This window comes from Anopheles maculipalpis, chromosome 3RL (assembly GCF_943734695.1).
Source record: "Anopheles maculipalpis chromosome 3RL, idAnoMacuDA_375_x, whole genome shotgun sequence".
Taxonomy (NCBI): Eukaryota; Metazoa; Arthropoda; class Insecta; order Diptera; family Culicidae; genus Anopheles; species Anopheles maculipalpis.
The window spans coordinates 43,766,400-43,784,423 of NC_064872.1; the positions used below are offsets into that span (position 1 = coordinate 43,766,400).

At 40.6% G+C, this 18,024-nt stretch overlaps 2 protein-coding genes across 2 annotated transcripts in view; one reads left to right on the forward strand and one right to left on the reverse strand.

Moving 5' to 3' along the window:
- Positions 1-18,024, forward strand: part of LOC126564210 (ubiquitin carboxyl-terminal hydrolase 35) — a 164,650-nt gene that overhangs the window by 144,670 nt on the left and 1,956 nt on the right. The window lies entirely within an intron of this gene.
- Positions 1-18,024, reverse strand: part of LOC126565768 (tyrosine-protein phosphatase Lar) — a 117,096-nt gene that overhangs the window by 36,831 nt on the left and 62,241 nt on the right. The window contains exons 5-8 of the mRNA XM_050222976.1: positions 11,267-11,449; positions 4,351-4,737; positions 4,040-4,173; positions 3,591-3,741 (exon numbers count right to left, since the gene is read on the reverse strand). Coding sequence (XP_050078933.1) covers positions 3,591-3,741; positions 4,040-4,173; positions 4,351-4,737; positions 11,267-11,449 — 855 coding nt within the window. The remainder of the gene's footprint in view (positions 1-3,590; positions 3,742-4,039; positions 4,174-4,350; positions 4,738-11,266; positions 11,450-18,024) is intronic.

The window sequence follows — 18,024 nt, forward strand, 5'->3', positions numbered from 1 at the left end:
ACGTTTGTAAGTGCAACGTGTTCGAAAACTCTAATGTCGTTGAAACTAAAAAAATATGCAATTTTCTACTACCGTAACTATAGTACTAAAAAAAAAAAACAAGAATAACAAAAATCCCACAGGAATGTGTTTTTATTTTGCTGCACACGATATTTTCTACCTGTTGCAAAAAAAGTAAAAAATCAAAAAAACGTGTAGCAAACGCAAAAATGGTGCATGTTTCTCTAGGGGAGGCAAGAAAGTTTGGTTGGTGGGGAAAACATTATGTTTTGAGGTTATCACATCACATTCACTGCTCAACGAATAAAAACCCAGGAAAGCTTATAGTAATCTACCGTCGCCACCAAAACTCTTCTCGTACCCAAATCCAAATGCTCTTTTCGAACGATATTTTGGTACGCTTCAGCACTGGTTAAATGTTGGTGGCAAGAATACACTAATTTTTCATTTTCAAACAAAAACACAAACATTTCAAATTACTTTGCAGCTTTCCGTGTGTGCCCGATGGCCTACGGTTGAGTATGTGAACGCATATGCTCGTAAAAGGAAGTAGGGGGAGGGCGAGAAAGTGTAGGAAGTGTTTCAAATCCAATACAAAAACCAAAATGCACTTGGCATGAGCAAAATTGTTTCACTTACATTCCGATACGGTTCGGTCGCACGAGTGCGTGTGTGTATGTCGTGGTTTGGAGCACGAAGAGCCACGTTTTCAGTTGTGCGCGAAGATGATAGAGATTTGAGAGTCGTTTTGTTTTAAATTTCAAAATCCAAACCAAAATTATTGTTGTGGCCGTTGTGCACCGGAAGGTTTGAGATAAATTGACCGATTTTTGTTACACGATTTTTGGGTAGCAGAGTAAAGGAGTGTTTGGCGCGTACGTGATGAGTTTTGGAAGATTGCATGAAAAATAGTTGATAAAAACGGAGTCTAAGTAAACAGAATGATGATATTGAGTTCGTTCTGCGAGTAAGAAGAGAGTGTGTTTGTTGTGTTTTGTAGCAAACGAAACTACGGGATCCTAATGCTGTAAATGGGCAGATAGACGACATTTGAAACGATTGTTTCTACGCAACCGTGCGAAAGAGGGATTTCAAATTCATATTAATTTATAATTTATATTCCAACCATCCTCGCGGGTGTTCCAGGTAAAAAAAAAGTCTCACATTGTTTTATTCTCAGCCTGGAATGCTTACGTTCCATTCATTGTTTGATGAAAATCTCCAAGTAACAAAACAAATTACGTTCCATCAATTCTGCTAAGGCTGACCCTTAAACGTCAACCGACGAAAACGAGTGAATTCATTTATTTTCCAGCTCAGACATGTGTTTGCTTGCGCAAAGCCATGCTGCTTAGCATCCTGTAGCGTTTGACCAAGGCTTACGCTTCGCAAAATAAACATTCCCGAGAGGCAGCCGGGTATAAATTGTTTCGTGCCATCCACGCACACCCCATGATTTATGAAGTTGGAAATGCGAAGACGTTACGAAGCGCGCAGCGGGACCAGGACCAATCTTACCGGTAAGGAACGATTGTGATTTCGCGCCGTGTGACTTCAGTGATCGTTTAGTCGAGAGAGCAGCAGAAAAAAAGAGGCACAGCAGTCCGTCTTCTCATTGCTAAAAGTAAACCTCAATACACACACACAAAAAAGGAGCAAATCCTGAAATTGCGGTATAGACGAAAAACTCATCGAACCTGCAGCTAGGCTCTGCGTGTTATTTCGATCCAAAATGAAAGATAAACTTCATGAATTATATGGTCCCCGGTGAAGCTTTTTCCACACCATGAATTTGTAGCTAACCGCTTCCTGCTTACACACGCACACGCAGTGAAAACACGCAAACACGTGGTAAATATTATGATATTCTTCGAATAATAGTAATAACATTATGCTCGAACGGACCTGAACAGAAAGGGCCACACACCGTAACGCGAAAGCCATAGAAAGACGAAAAAAAAGCAACGTAAAACCGACCGAATTCGCTGTTTATTCACGGTTAAGCCTCCAACCTTTTTCGGCCAACCTGCCCTGTATTCGCTTGCTTGTAGGAAGCAGTGAGAGCTAGTGGAATTGGTCGTCCCTTAGCCTCAGCACAGGCGACCGAGTGCGACCGTCAGGGGATACATTCACACAAATCAAAACATTCCCTATTTGGATCAATCAGTCATCATGTGGTGCGCGGGTAAGCGGGAAAACGACTAGGGGGAAGTGAAAAAGGCCCCAAATATTTGTTTGTACGATTGATTGCGGTTTTCTCGAGAAAACATGCTTTTCATAATAACCGGGAAAGTTAAGACCTTTTCGGTTTTGAGGACTGTCAAGAAGAGAAATTCGCCCAACACCACCGCATCGACGGGCTGACACATGTTATGCAGTTTGTTTAGACGTTTAAATTTTTGTTTTAATCCGATCAACCATTTTGCAGATTGTATGTGTAAAAATGTACAGTGGCCGTTAAATAGCGCTAATGCGCAAAAATTTTTTTAAATTTCCCTAAGTTTTATGCAGGCAGTAACTGCCCTTTAAAAGCTTAATTAAAGCTATTGCATCTATGCACCAGCTTGTTATAAATGCCTACATGAGCGCATTCACAATGGAAAGAACACGACTAAAAATATATAGTTTCCTGCCGCTGATAATCAATAAAGTTTAATCGACGAACAAAAGCACACACGTTGCACAAACTATACCGTACCAGCATTCAGGTATTGTTAGGATCAAGCGGACCCAGACTAGCTGATGTTGATTGAAAATGATTCACGACTTGCCACTCGTTGCTATTACATTCACTTTTAATGAAGATAAATTGCAAAAATAATGAATAATTGGCTGCAAAGTGATTGATATTTAATGAAAATATAGTCCCTCGAACGAGCCTGTTAGGCTTTTTTTTTCCTATCGCTGAGGAATGGAGGACCAGCAAAGTAGCAAAGTACTAGTCGGTAGTCTTCTACGTGCAGTCACGCGTAACAGGCAAGCAGAATGTAATAAACCGATAGGTATTGTGGCATTAAGTTGTCGGGAAATGACCAAAAAAGAAGATACAATTTCTCATTCGGGAATGGTATTAGATGTTCAATAAGATGGAATGCCTCGCTATGCATAAACCTAGATTTAGTAGTAATCGGAGTTACGGAGAAAAATGCAACGTTTTATACCAGGTGAAGCAACATTATGAGTTTTACGCACGTCATAAACCATGACGGTCGAACATTTTAGGATCCTGATGTTTGATGCGAGGTGCGGCAACGTTGTTGTGGATCCAGAGTATATTTGTGTTTAGTGTCTATGTTATGTTTGTTCTATGATCACGTGTTTGAATACTGAAACAAAACTGTTACTCATTAGTTCGGTTCTAAAACTTAGAAACGTTTCGTTTGCGTTAAGCACCAATTACGATTGTAGACTTATGAAAATTATCTCTGTTCTAGAGAGGACAGGTTATTCTTGTAGTTAATATGATTAGTTATTGGTTGCTGTGTCTCATGGATAAGCGTGTATGATACGTTTGTTATTTAGCATTTGATTGAATGCTGTCTACTAAAGATCATAGATTGCGCCATTGGTTTATGTTAACACGTGTATACCTGTCTCCCCGGTGGTCGTAGTGGCCGGCAATGAAGGTGGTCCTCGGCCAATATTATTCACCGCAATAACATAGAACTCATACTCGGTATACGGACTGAGCGTTCGTACCACATAGAACATCGTAATAATGCCACTAATCTCGCTGAACGCCTGCAAATTTTACCGCATTGCAATCGCCGGTTTGATGTCCATAAATGTTTGAGTAGATCCGTGTTCGCAGCACAGCCCGAAGCAAACGTGCGTCAAATGTCGTGAAAGAAAAGAAGCAACATTCAAAACCATTAATAAACATGTCAATTATTCTACGGCCCACTTTCTCGTCTCATGAATCAACATCCGGTGAGTGATTGGATCGGAGAAAAATGATACACTCCATTCCTTTCGTTGCTGGTGTCCCAGCAAGAGAAAGTGGATTGGGTTCCAGCGTTGGTGCCAGCATGATACTTGCCTGATTTGCGTTCTTTGGCTTGTACTGTATAACGTAATACTGCAGATCTTCAGGGCCCTTGTAAGACCACTCGAGCCGCACCTGCGTTGCAGTTACTTCCGATATTGTTACATCCGTAGGCGCAGCTGGTAATGCTATAGCGTAAAAAAAAGAGACGGTCAAGAATGTTTAAAAGTAAAAAGTGATTATTACTTCACCAATCCATCAAGATCAAAATTTCGTCCACGACTACGCTGAACACAGAACTAGCTGCTGAAGCTTGTGAAAAGGTTCGTTACTCTTTTGCCGACATGGGTTTACTTGTCACTTACATTGAACTTTGACCAGCGAGGTAGCTTCGATGACACCGAGGGACGATTGAGCGATGCAGGTGTAATTAGTACTGACTCGTATGTCAGTCAGCTCCAGCACGTTCCGCCCAACGGGGACATCGTTTTCTGGCGTTAAATCCTGATCAACGCCCTTGCGCCACTTGACGACCGGCATCGGCGAACCGACGGCTACGCAGGTGAGTGTCAGATTGGCCCCAAGCATAACTTCGTACACAGGCTCCGGCGGGCGTGAAAAAGTTGGCGGAACACGTCGCACTTTCACGTACAGCGGCGTTGGTTTCGTGTGCTCGGTGCCGACCGAGTTTTCAGCAACACACTCATACTTGCCCATGTCACTCTCTTCGCTGTTGTCAATTTGTAGACTTCCTGCAAGTAACGTAAAAAAAAGAAAACAAGGGTCAAACGAACAAATCAGAAAGCAGTTAATCGACTAAACGTTCCGTAGTAGTAAAATCGTTTCGAAAATAAAATATCTGGAATGTATTAATAAATTCTTTCAGAAAATGGTACATCGATAAGCTTTTGTTGTGGTGACGGTGAACCTGGTTCTAAGTAAGACGTACTAATACACAATCGGTCGGGTGATTTATTTTTGCCGACACAAAAATATCAACAACCAGCAAACAACGATTCATCGTATGTTTGCTGAGCTGGAGGAGAGCAATATTCGGAGGTGAAGATTTAATCGATCGTAGTGAATCTTGCGACTAAAGCAATGTGCCATGTACGGTATGCATCTTGCTGCTAACAAAACAAAGAATAAAACAAAATTTAAAACACCATAGTTAGAAAATAAAACAATTCATACAACCTTAAGCGAAAAAATTATGTTCCGTGTTGTATCGGTTAAAACTATTACAATTTATAACAACTATACACGATACACAAAACACGTTGAAAGCAATATACGCTTTCCGCAAAACGTCCGGTACCTGTCGCGGTCCGTAGGAGAAAGCCACGATCTCTCATCCTTGCAAGCATCGCTAGGATATCGATCAATGCCCCTTACGAACGGCATTCACCACTCCGTCCTCAGAGGCCGGCAACCCAATTTCATAGTATACAACATTCCGTTTTATTAGTTTTAATTTCATGCTCATTACGTGTAACCTCAAAATCGTCCTCGCAGTATCATTAACTTTTTACGCATGATTTTTTTTTATTCATATAGGACGGAACGGTAGCCACTAGAGAAAGCTTTTTGACGAGCTTCTATTTTGGTTGTACTTGTAAGCTTCGATCGTAACTTTGTGGATAAACTTGCCTAAGAGTACCATGGTGTTAAAATTTAATGCGTCAGTGTGTGATTCCGAAACGAACGGATCCCTCAGTGTGAGGTGTGTGCTGGTTTGGCTTAGTTAATGCTTAGTGAAAGGTATTTTATGTAGCTAAAAGAAGCTCATAGCAGCAAATCAGGAACGGTGATGGAGTATCACAATAATCGGCAATATGTGTTCAGTTGTTACGATTCTCGTCCTTCGTTCATTCCGTTTTTGCACACCGTGACCCGGATTAAACATTTGTGGATTTCGTAAAAAGAACATTCGTACCTTTGGACTGGGAAGCCGGAGAACCAATTCATGGGAGAATTGCAATAGTTCCTTCTAATGCCTCAATCTCTAGAGACAGTAGAACGATCATTAATTTAGAGTGTCGTCCTTCCCGCGAGGATAGCCGTAGGGATGAAGCCAACAGCACATATTCTACGACCGCCGGTGTCACTTTTAAAATGCGAATTCGGACCATAAACCGAAAGACACATTCAGTTCATTTACTTTTTGCGACCTTTCGCTCCGCCGCCGCCCCGTACATGCGCTTGGTTTAACTGAGACCTACAAGCCGACATAACTGGCAGGCAGTTACAAATAAGCACTGCACATAGACGCGGTCGGCTACGGGGTGTGCGAGCCATTTTTATCATAAAAATGCATAATTTATGTGTGCTGAAAATTTATCCGTTATTTATGCATGGGATTTTCTCGATGTGCTAAATGGGCTTGAGACATACGCGAAACGAGAGAACCAACCGAAAAGTTTCACTAACCACCGCTCAGCGTAGTCGGTACGTTTTTGTGTCCATTCACGGGAAGGAGACATACTTGCATAGTAAATGTTTGTTCCCTGCGACCTACAATTGCGCTCGTGTTACGTACTGCTGACTGATTTTTTTCTCCATATTTTTACATGACGTTAAATGCGTGTTGCTTTCCATTACTTCAAGCGGATTCGGAGAAAGGGAAAGAGCGAGAAAGATTGTGAAAATAGCATAATTTGAAAATTTCATTCTGTCTCGTCTAGATAACTAAATCGTTTAGTACAATAATAAACAACTTAACACAAAAGCTTGTATGAATTGTAACAAACTGAAGTAAACGAAATAGTCAAGTATACTTTGTATATACGAAACAAAAACCAACGACTAAAAACGTTACACCCACATAACACAATTATGCACGCAGTACACCGGGCGAGTAGTAAACCCTGGTCGAAAGGTATTGTTTGCATATACACAGCAACAGTATTACACAGGTTTATTGCTTGCTAAAACAACAACACAAGCTTCAAAGAAGTTATGTACAACACTGTGGGATGCATCTTCTGACCCAAAATTCCTGCCTGCCTCACCAATTGCCAGCATTTCCTTATTCTTGATTTATGCTCCAAGGGCCGTCCCGTTTGCTCGCTCCACAAATCGAAAGCATGCTCTCCACTGCGATTCACATGTGCACAAAAAGGGAAAGCTTTGTCAAACCGTAAAAAGATTCCGGACTCGGTAAGCTACTTCCGTTCGCCGTAGAATCCTAGCGTCTGGCCGGCCCTTCATTGGATTCTCTGATTTCACTAAGGGGATTGTGCCAACGATACCATTGACCACACGCTATGTGATTGGATGCGGTTGACCACAGACGGAAGGCTGGTGGCAGCGGAGGCGACACGGAGATTGGTAATCGTGGGTATAAAAAAAAGACCTCCTAGTATCAGTCCCGCTCTCACCGTGGGCGATGTTTGGGGTGGGAAAAACGATTTAAGAAAAGTGGATAGGCAGTTCGTTTAATTGGGCACTAATGTTAGAAGAGCGTGAGGGCAAGCATGAAGCATCCGGGCGTTGTTCAACTGACCGGGGCGATAAAGTTGATCGGGAGGAGCGAAAAAATCATACATATTCTCGTGCCTCACTGACTTCCTTTCCTTATTTGTTCGCGTTTGGCCAGGGATGGGGCGCTTTTAGCTCGGCAAGTTTCGAAGCGGGAAAAGGTGGAAATCAAATTTATATGAAATTGCTTCCCATCCATCTATCCTGCCAACCTGACTGCGTGTTCCCCATGCTGTGGAGGAGAAACGGAACGGCCCGCACACCGCGTTTTTCGGCCGCTAGGAAGAAGCAAAAAAAAAAAAAACGAACCAATCTGTGGTCCAAGATGAAGTCCACATGGAATCCGGTCGAGTGGACCCATTCCGCCGTGCTGGGAGGAAATGAATTGATGGATCAGGGAGGTGGTAACCGAGTGCTGCTGCTGCTGCTGCTGCTGCCGGGAGGATTTTAGAACCAAAGTTACCAAAGGGAAAAGCAATTTAACGATGATGATATGTGAACTTTTATGGAAATTGGTTCGTTCCGGTTGCCGGCAGGGTTTTAGAGTGCTTTCCAGAATCGGGACTGGGGAAGTTAAATTGGAGAAGTGAAAGCAGAAGAAGAAAAAAAAAACACACACACACAGAGGGAAAACATAAAAACCCACACCTCGTCGGATGTACAGTGTGTGGTGGCTGAGATTCTTCATCACTACCAGCATTCAGCCGACATTCCTTGCCGCGCACCGGAATGCATCTGGACGTGTTGGGCGAGAGGGAGGGGTGGGGGGGGGGGAGGGAAGGGGATGAGGTCAAAGACCATGCTAACTGTGAGAAGGCTAAATTTTGGCACGGTGCACGAAAACGGTGGTAGCTGGCCGCTTGTTATCTTGCCGTGAAATTGCTGTCTATGATTTGTTGCTGTCAGATACTGCTATGCCCTTCCGGGGGTGTTGTATGTTTCGGAACCAGAAACATTACCACTGTCTTTTTTTTTTTCTGGCAGAAAAAATCTAAGCGAGTAGAAGGGCGAGAGAGTTGGTTCGGTTGCTACCAGAGCTTTCACCTCGGCGCTGGTTGTATCGTTTGGGTTCACTGTGAAGAAGCATTTTCCGATTACAACAAGCACTAAAGATGGCATGCGCATGTTAATGGAAATGTAATTTAGATTTAAGTTATGTTGCTTTATTGAAATGTGGTAGACAGCTGTCCTATACGCTGTTCGATAGAATTGTAATTCTATCGAACAATATTAATTCTTTTTGAGAAATACTTATAGAACAATTTGTGACAAAACGAACGAACAAAAAAAAAAAAACATGGTTTTCTATAGCCGTGAGGAGTCGCAGGGAAATGTACCAAATGAAAAAGATATAAATTTAATTATACAACATAAAGGCAGTGAATACCCGGCATACTCAAATATAAATAAAAATCAAAGCAATACAAAATGATGTGTTTGTTCGTAGCTCTAACTGTTAGTCGTCGAATGCAACGTACGTCTAGTATCAATAATTATCGTATAAATAACTACAACAACCGAACGAAACCATTCTACCCTGGTGTGATTGCGTCATTGTACATCAAATGGAAGTTTAATCGAGTAGCAACAACTTTGTACATTATAAAGCGAAAACGATCAATTTGGTTGCTGTGCCCGCGTGATAGCCACCGATGTTGTGACCGAGTTGCCCACTTTTCCCCGAACCACTGGGACCAATTTATTGACATAAATTTGCCAACATTTATAAACAATACGGCAAATGGCTTACCACCGCCAAATAACCAACAAAACTAAAAGCACAGAACCCAACAGCCGCACACAGCGAACCATTCGGATCGGATTTGTTTTATTTCTGTCTTCTCGCGGTTCGAACCCCGCCTAAATCTGGAACCGTGTCGAGTGAATCATAAATAATTTCAATATAAAAAGTGGTAAAAATATGGCTCCCCATGGAATAGGCTGTATCGTACGTTCGCGTCAATCGAACCGTGCCAATCGGTGTAGAGCCCCTACTAAAAGGGTGAATCGATCGAGAAATTCACACACAAAAAAAAGCCGAAAACGGTCCAACCGAAGGATTGAGAGGCCGCAATCCGTTCCAATCAGCATATCGCACACAAAAGAGGAGAGGGGAGATAAGTGGAGGGTAGTAAGTCGGAGTGTGTGTGTGTGCGCGTGTTCGTGCAGTGTATTGGTAGTGATGAAGAGGTTGGGTTCATATAACTCATTAATTAGCATGGGAACATTTCGCCCATGATTAATGCATCACGATACCGAAAAATTTGGACCGTATATTGGTTAGTGGAAAATTCATAAAGGTAGGCTGTAAATGTGAGCATGTGGAATGCGTAAGATACCATACGGCAAAGTAATATTTTAGGGCACTGGTGCTTCATGTATAACATAACCAATGCACGGCTAGACTGTTTATCAGACACTTAGCAAGTTTTAATTTCACCATTGCTTACATTAAAAGCACAAGAACAGCTTTATGGTCCTGTGTTCAGAACAAATTATTGGCAATACTTTACTACATGCAAGTAATCAAAATTAAAGAATTCTCTCTCTATCGCTTCGAAAGCTTAGTTTCAGCTCCGTAGTATAAAATTTTTTTGGGTGGCATAATCATAGTATCTCTCCATCCTGTTTGTGTGTTATGCAGAAGATCTGCATAAATTATTCCATCAACATGACATGCTCAAAAGACAGAATATGTTTGACTCCTGGTGAGAGAAACTGATTAATATTATCGCATCGAAAAAAGCTTCCATCGTTTTCGTTGTAAAAGTTTACAGTAGACTTTCGATAGTATGTATGTAATGTTCCCAAACGTTTCGTGTTTAATTTGGGTTTGAAATAACCAAAAACTGTAGCGTTTCCCAAGTGCCCAGCCAATTGCCGTACAGAATTCTTGTGTGACAGTAGCATTAGGAGACAAGACACGGAGTATGTTGTAGAGTAAAAATGTGTTCCAACTACTAACCACAGCTTGGACAGTGTACACTTTGTACATGTTTGCTCCGTGTGTGTGTGTGTGTGTGTGTGTGTGTGTGTGTGTGTGTGTGTGTGTGTGTGTGTGTGTGTGAAATGAAGCCACCCGATTCCAAAGGGCAGTTACGTTCGGTGAAGTTCGACACAAGAATAAAGATGTACAGTTTGCGTTGGCACAAACAGCTTTGTAAGTAACATTAATTATTTACTAGTTCGCCTTGCAGCCATACCCGGGTCCGATTCGATATTAAGTGATGCATCGACTTAGGTTTCCTAGCACGGTCCGTTGCTGTCTTGGTTGCCGGTTGCCTCGTCCTCGTGTGCGAAACTCATGAACTTCCTGCAACGTGAACGTTGCATAAAATGATGCAGAAGTGTACCGATTCTTGTAGTTACGCGTGGACAATCTTTGGTTCAATCGCCGAGTAAACCGCTTGGGGAACCGCAACGAATCCATAATAAATGTAATGAACAAGCATCTCATTTACGTTTGCATGGCCAGTGTAGCTTCTAATCGGGTACGGTGCCGGACGCAAACGTACAGGAAACATCTGCAGAGCTGAAATTCGTTCGTACGATCCAACTACAACGGCTCCTTTGCAACTGTTGCTTGTGTTGGTGTATGTGTGAGTGCGTATGTTTGATGCGGAAACGGGAGCGGATAATTGGTTTCTCCGAACCTAAATGAACCATTAGATTAGACGGTATTACTTACGTCAGAGTATTTGCCTTCTTTCTGCACCGTACTATCTATCGATGTTCTTGGCGGAAAAGTACAAATGCTGTCAAAGAGAACTGAGGGGTAATGAGTGTGGAATCATTGCTTACCTTCACTGTTGATGCTGTAGCGTGGATTAGTCATATCAACGCGCTTCATGTCTTTTATCCAGTAGATCTTTGGCGGTGGAGAACCGGTTGCCTTACACTGCATTACGGCCGTATGACCCGTTTCAATTACACGAATTGTGGGTACTTGTTTGATGACGGGAAATCCAGCTGGTGTTTTGTCTCCTGAAAAGCCGTGAAGGAAAAAAAAGAAAGAAAAACAAAACCTTATTAGTATGTGCACGAAGTGGTGAAAATACGTGAAACATCCTTGACATTTGTAACGAAAAAAAAAAAACAATACGAGTGAAGCTTATGGACATTTGCAATCCATCATTGATGAGGGAGCATTTATACGCTAAGCTGATGGTCGTCCGAACATTTTGGTACGTTCTATTAAGAGTATAGTGCAATTCAGTTTAGTAAAGCAAAAACAGGTACTCTCACGTTTCTTAAATTTAGAAAATATAGCAACAAGCCGTCCAGCAAGCAAGAAGAAAATTACCGAATAAAATACCACTGTTGCGAACGCGACAGTCGAAAAGTTTCTTTTTCTGAAAAAAAAAAAACCATAAAGTGGAATAATGTGATAGCTCTAAAGTAAACCAACATGTGCACATGACACAAAAACAATAATAAATTTAAAATCTCTTCCAGTAAAGGCCATCTGGTAAACATTTGACTTGCATGTCTGGGACCAATTCCGAGATGCGTAGGAAAACTTGAATCCATGTTTCCCAGGATCATAAATTTTAAAATTAGATCGAACTGTGGACCAAAGGATATCATGCACTTGACGAGAATCATAAAGTTAGGTACAGTGCAGCACAAAAAAAAAAACGCAACCGCAATCAAATGCAACCAATTTATTCTTATCCGAAAAAGGTAATAGAAAAAGGGTATTTTTCATGCATGCATTACACCCAGATCACTTGACATTAAACAGATGCACCTCTTAGGAAGAAAGAGTAGGCGCGGCAAAAAGGAAAATGTCATCGGTACAGCTTTAATGCGTAAAAGAGAGAGAATCTATTTTTCCCACGGTATAATGTTAAGCGAATAGTAGATAATCAAAAGTTTGGAATATGAATAAACAATTACAATTTCAAACCAAACCTGTGCAATCGTATCTCGCTGTTTTATTTTAAACTTATTCTTTAAACACATCGTCGTAGAATTTCTACGGGAATTTACAACCACATTTATGAAATCATTTATTCTAACCAAAAAAATGCATAAGCAAATCGAGTTCAAATTTTTTAAATTTCATGATGACAGCCGGCCTGATATTCCTTCAAATCGAGTTCTAATTAGGTTATGAAAAATATCTTCTTGGATACCCCGTAGTTGGATAGTCAGTCCTTACTACGGGGGTCGGTCCGGATAGGATTTGAAACCCAGTCCTGCCGTTGGAAGACCGGCTCCGATGTTCACCAGGCCCCTATTATGAAAAATATACCAAATATTTAAAAAATCTGCTAGTCAAGGGTAGCAGAATTTTTGAAAGCACACAATTTGTGCAAAGCACAAGAGTTAGAAACAACTCTTTTGATCATTGACTGGCGGAGATATTAACTCAGATCTTCACGCTACAACATGGATATAAAATTTCTTCTTAACATTACTAAGGGTCTGTATCACGAGAAACAAGGACAAGGAAGTCAGTCCAACACTGTTGGAAGCAATAACATGTCAACAAAAATTAAGAGTCGAATTTCAAATTTTATCCAATAACTACAACTATCCACTGGCCATCGCATGCTTAATATCCGCAATAGAAAATAGATAATTTGGTTTGGTCCGGTGTGCAAAACAAACATTCTTTCCCCATGTGATTATGAAGCATCATTCACTGTCATCACTCCTCTTAGGCCAGTGGTAAAATATTGCGAACGGACAGGCACGGAATGTTGTAGTTAAAGGTTATTACAGAATTAAATGAGAAAATGCGAATGTAAGTCCGGATTTTCTCTGTCGCGAGGATAAGGGAGAACCATGCCTTAGGTATCATGATGTCACATTTCATCCGGTCAGCTTCAGCGACATTGACGACAGAGTGTAGAAATTTCTAGCCCGATCCAGCGTAAAAAGTGACAGATAATACGATACGCAGCGTCTGTTTCCGTGTTTGACCTTACAACAGGCAGAATTGCGTCAAACACCCGAGGTTTGACACATTTCGTGCTGACTGATGGCGCAAAAAGGACACACCATTGCGGTACCGATGTTTTTAACGCTTCATTGGAGAGAAGCGTATCCGTGCTTGAAAATAAATTGTTTCGATGTCATGTCAAAAAGATTCTCCAGACACAGGCAGTGTTTCTGGTCTGGCGATATTGTAGGTACAGAAATGGGACTAGATAGTGAACATTTTCTTTAATCTGTGTGTCCGAGAAAATGAAGAACGATGCGTAAATCATGCGTCAAGTGAGAAATGTACGAGGAGAAAATGATTATTACATTTCCCTACGTTATGCCGTTTCGAATTAAGTGTAAAGGTGAAAGTAATTTATGTCCAAGATCCGAGGATAACACTACATGCCCTGATTGGCCTGCAGTAGAAAAATTAAGAGTGTTGATGCTGTTAAGAACATCTAAGCTGTCAGCAATTTCTTGGCATGGACTGAGCATGGATGTGTAAAAGAAAGAATCGTGCTTGAAATTATAAAATCGCTTTAAGGTTTACTTCAAGCTTAAACAGTTTTTACCTTTATTACCTATACCTGTTTTACACTTATTATGTGTATCAATCATACATATATTTTTCATCTTCAACGATTATTGTTGGACATTTTTGTCGGTGAATTCATTCGCTCGCAGCAGTATCAGCATGGTTTTGCTGAATCCTTGCAAACAATCTGTTTCACGCATTTCATTTACACTAACAGACGCCAGATAAGCTAAAAAAAATCGAATACGCCGGTTTCACAAAACACTCTTTTGTGGTTCTGACAGTAATGCACTTTCGGAGCAGACTATTTTGACTGCGTTTTTGTCCACTGATGCATTGTAGCTGGATGCAGCATAATGTTTATTTTACGGTGTGCATGAAAGGGTTCGAAGAAAAGAAGGAATTAAATTACGATGTTTTGCTGGAAAGCGCTACGATCCGAAAAGATTGCACCACTGCACCAAGCGGACCTCTCCCAGTGTACATGCTGGCTGGAGTAACTGGTATACACCAAACGTGCTGCACCAAACAGAGTAACAAAACCCCCGTTTCTGATGGCACTTAGCGTTGCCCAGACGTCAGACTCAACGGCTCAATGTGAAACAGGCAAAAAGGGAACACTGTCCACACTGCTTCTGCGTCTCTATGAAGCTATCCACCGGGGCAGCAATATTTTTGTTCCACGTTACAACACGTCTTGCCAACATTTCCACTACCTTAAGCCAAAGGCAACCATCGTGGCTGGCTGACCCACAGTGTGTGCGAGACTTTGGCTAGAAATCTTTCTCCCTCTGGGGCTGACAGCTTTTGACAATATTTTAGACATTTTAAACTATTACGCAACCCGTTTGTATGGATTGCTGAAAATGGTTTAAAGCTTTACGCTTCGGTGGGTTCAAACAAAAAGATGGAGTTTTGGTATGATAATGATGGTTACACCAGCATACACGAACACTTTATTTTACAGCGGATTATCATAATCATGTTCACAACAGCGCATCATGAAATTAAGTGCATGGTGTCAAATAGTTTGAATTTAGTCATTTTGTATACCATACTGATTGCAATAACATGTGTACGTTATGTATGTAAATATTACAACGAGTACTACACGTACTCGTACAACGTAAACATTACTACCGGTGTTTTATAATTGTTTTACAATATGCAGTACTAGGAATTATAATCAGTTTGGCTTTGTAAAGCTTCTTCAAAATTAGTTTAAACATTATTTTCGAAAGTTCTACCAACCAAAACACAATCAAAAACAGTACCAGTAGGCATTCGTGGGTTTAATTTTCCAAAATGTCTGATGAAACTTTTTCCCCAACCAAAAATGCTACGTTTTGGAATGATAATCGTTGGACCCGAAAACCGTCCAGCCCAGGGCATAGCGTCCTAGGGCAACAAATAACCGAAATCCTAACAAAAATCATAACAAAGAACCGTGCGGGACTCCGGATCCGCTTACGCTCCGGCTGCTTTGTAACGATGGGAATGGTTCTGGTGCACGATGGCAGAAAACAGGACGAATAAAAACCTCAAGCAAGGGGGATAGGGAAACAATACATTTTTGTTTGAGTTTCCACTTAGCAGTCCCTCAGTGGGCTGTTTATGAAGTTAATTTCTGAATAATGTTTTTATAATAGACCTACTTTCTCTCGGTGTCGGAAAATGTTTTCGTCAGCGGTGCCGGACGACGCAGTTGTGTAAATGTTGTTTTATTTTTTGCGAGCTGCTTGTTATCCATGGAAGTAAATCGCGGCGGTATTCCTGGGCGAGATCTGTTTATAGCAATTATACCATAGGAACTGGTGATTTAAAGTATTTCTAATAACCCATAATATTTCAAGGAAAGAAGTGTTCAAGCTGAAATGCGAAAAAAGGTTGCTTAGGGTTAACTGACACTTAAAAATAGCAACAAATTTTTAAATGTATTTTGTACATTTTTTTCTTCTTCTTGGTTTAACGACCTCCTAAGGTCACGCCGGCCATTCGATGGCTTACTAGACTGGTTGATAGCACGCGGTTGAATAGTCAGTCCTCACTTAGGGGGGACGTTCCAGATGGGATTTGAACCCCGGTCCTGCCGTTTGAAGACCGGCGCCGTTGCCGCATCACCAGGACGCTTCAGAACGCTTTCAAGTGTCTTACTTCGGCTACGCGCCAAGTACCTTGGTAAGATGGTTCTTCTAAAAAAACTCATTTTTAACACGAACCATAACAGCAACAAAACTGTTATAGTTCAACATTACACCGTATCTTCAATCATTTTGTTATTCTACATGTAACCATTTACCGAAAATAGACGAATGAGGTCTTAAAAATCCAATGTCACCCCTGTAATTTTGTGTACACCGATTATTTGAATTGGATTATTTTAATATGCGGTGAACATAGTCTGGCATACAACTTAAAATGAAAATCTTAGCTAATGGTCATAAGTTGAGTATCGTTGCCGATGCGTCTTCAAATCCATCAATCCTTGGTCTGATTTAATTAATAGCTCTGCTTTAAAAGATATACGCCCAGATAAATCTGCATCTAACCACCAGAGTTTGTTTATCATGTGATTTATGGCTTGAATAATCCATTACAAACTGGCTCACGAAACCGAGCAGCGATAAGATTAGAGCAATATCTCTGGAAGCTGATTTATCAGTCAACTTGGTTAGCGCAGCGTTAGCGTTGAACGCACTGAAGTATGTGCTGGAAATCTTTCAATTATTCACCAAATTTGCAAATTTTACTAAATTTTGGTAACTTAAAGTTTATAATGCTACTTCTAATTAAATAGAAGAGGATTGAAATGTATTGAAGTTATATAAAACATTAAACCACCCAAATGTTTTGATAAATTAACATAACATTGATTTGATTGCTTTTTTCTTATTGTCAAAAAACTGGATTTATCTTTTTTTTGCTATATTTTTAGCTTTGATATCACACAGCTTATGGATGTCACCATTCCTTTAGTATGAAAACAAGGATTCTCGTTTCATCTTTGGCCAGACAGTAGGGCAAATGGTTGCTGTAAACACATTCCGGCATGCAAAGTGTAAAATCTTGTTTAGCTGCCCTTTTTAATGAAGCAGTTTGAGCGGGAACTCCATTAATCTAATTGTCAGTCCGTATGTTTGGAGATAATGCCTCTGACAGTAGAGGGAGGATATTCGCATCTTTCTTTTTTAATTTGCAAAACAACGTAACATGTTGGTAGGATGCACGAAAATAGTCAGTATCAGATAAAAAAATGTAAGAAAATAGTCAGATATCAAAATTACAAATTTCTAGATAATATAAGTGTAAGCATGAAAGTGTTCATTGAAGTTTATTTAGGATGAATTAAACATTTCAATACATTTGAACATTATCAATATTTCTCAATTGAATTTGTTCTTATGTTTAGAGCTGGGATTTAAATTTGTTAGTATTGCACTGTTTTCGAAAAAAAATCTTGTTCAAAAGGTCAACTGGCTTTTGGACCTAACATATAATTGTGTGTAATCTGTGTATTAGTTCATACATTTTCAAACCAAAGAGCGAATGGTACACGTAACTCATCATTTAATTCTACCATCTCTATAATGGTAAGATTTAAACAGCAGTAAACACAATTGTTCTCCCTTATAAAGGGAAAGAGAGCAAATATCCTCTACCAGGGCAATAATTTACAATACATGTGCACATTTCCTGGAAACTATTTTTTGGATGAATCTGCTAAGTAGGAAAGTTATTAAACTCTACAAACTTATACCAGCATTCCAACCACATAATTGAAACAAAATAATACACAACAACGTTAGCGTCGAGCATAATTGAAATTAATTGTAATGGCAGCATTCATTTGCCGGGATATTTTCTCTTTCCTTGCTATATCTTCACCTTCCACGTGAATACACACATCTAGCCGTGCAATAAACATAGCTACCGATATTTTGTGCCCATCCTCTACGGGTACGGTACGGATTTTTACCCGTTTCAACGCTGGAAGGTCTTGCGGTTGTTTTATTTACTTTACAAGTTTTACTTTGTCTTCATTGAGCTAGCGCACTGTTACGTGGGTTGCACCTTCAACATTCCTTTCGCA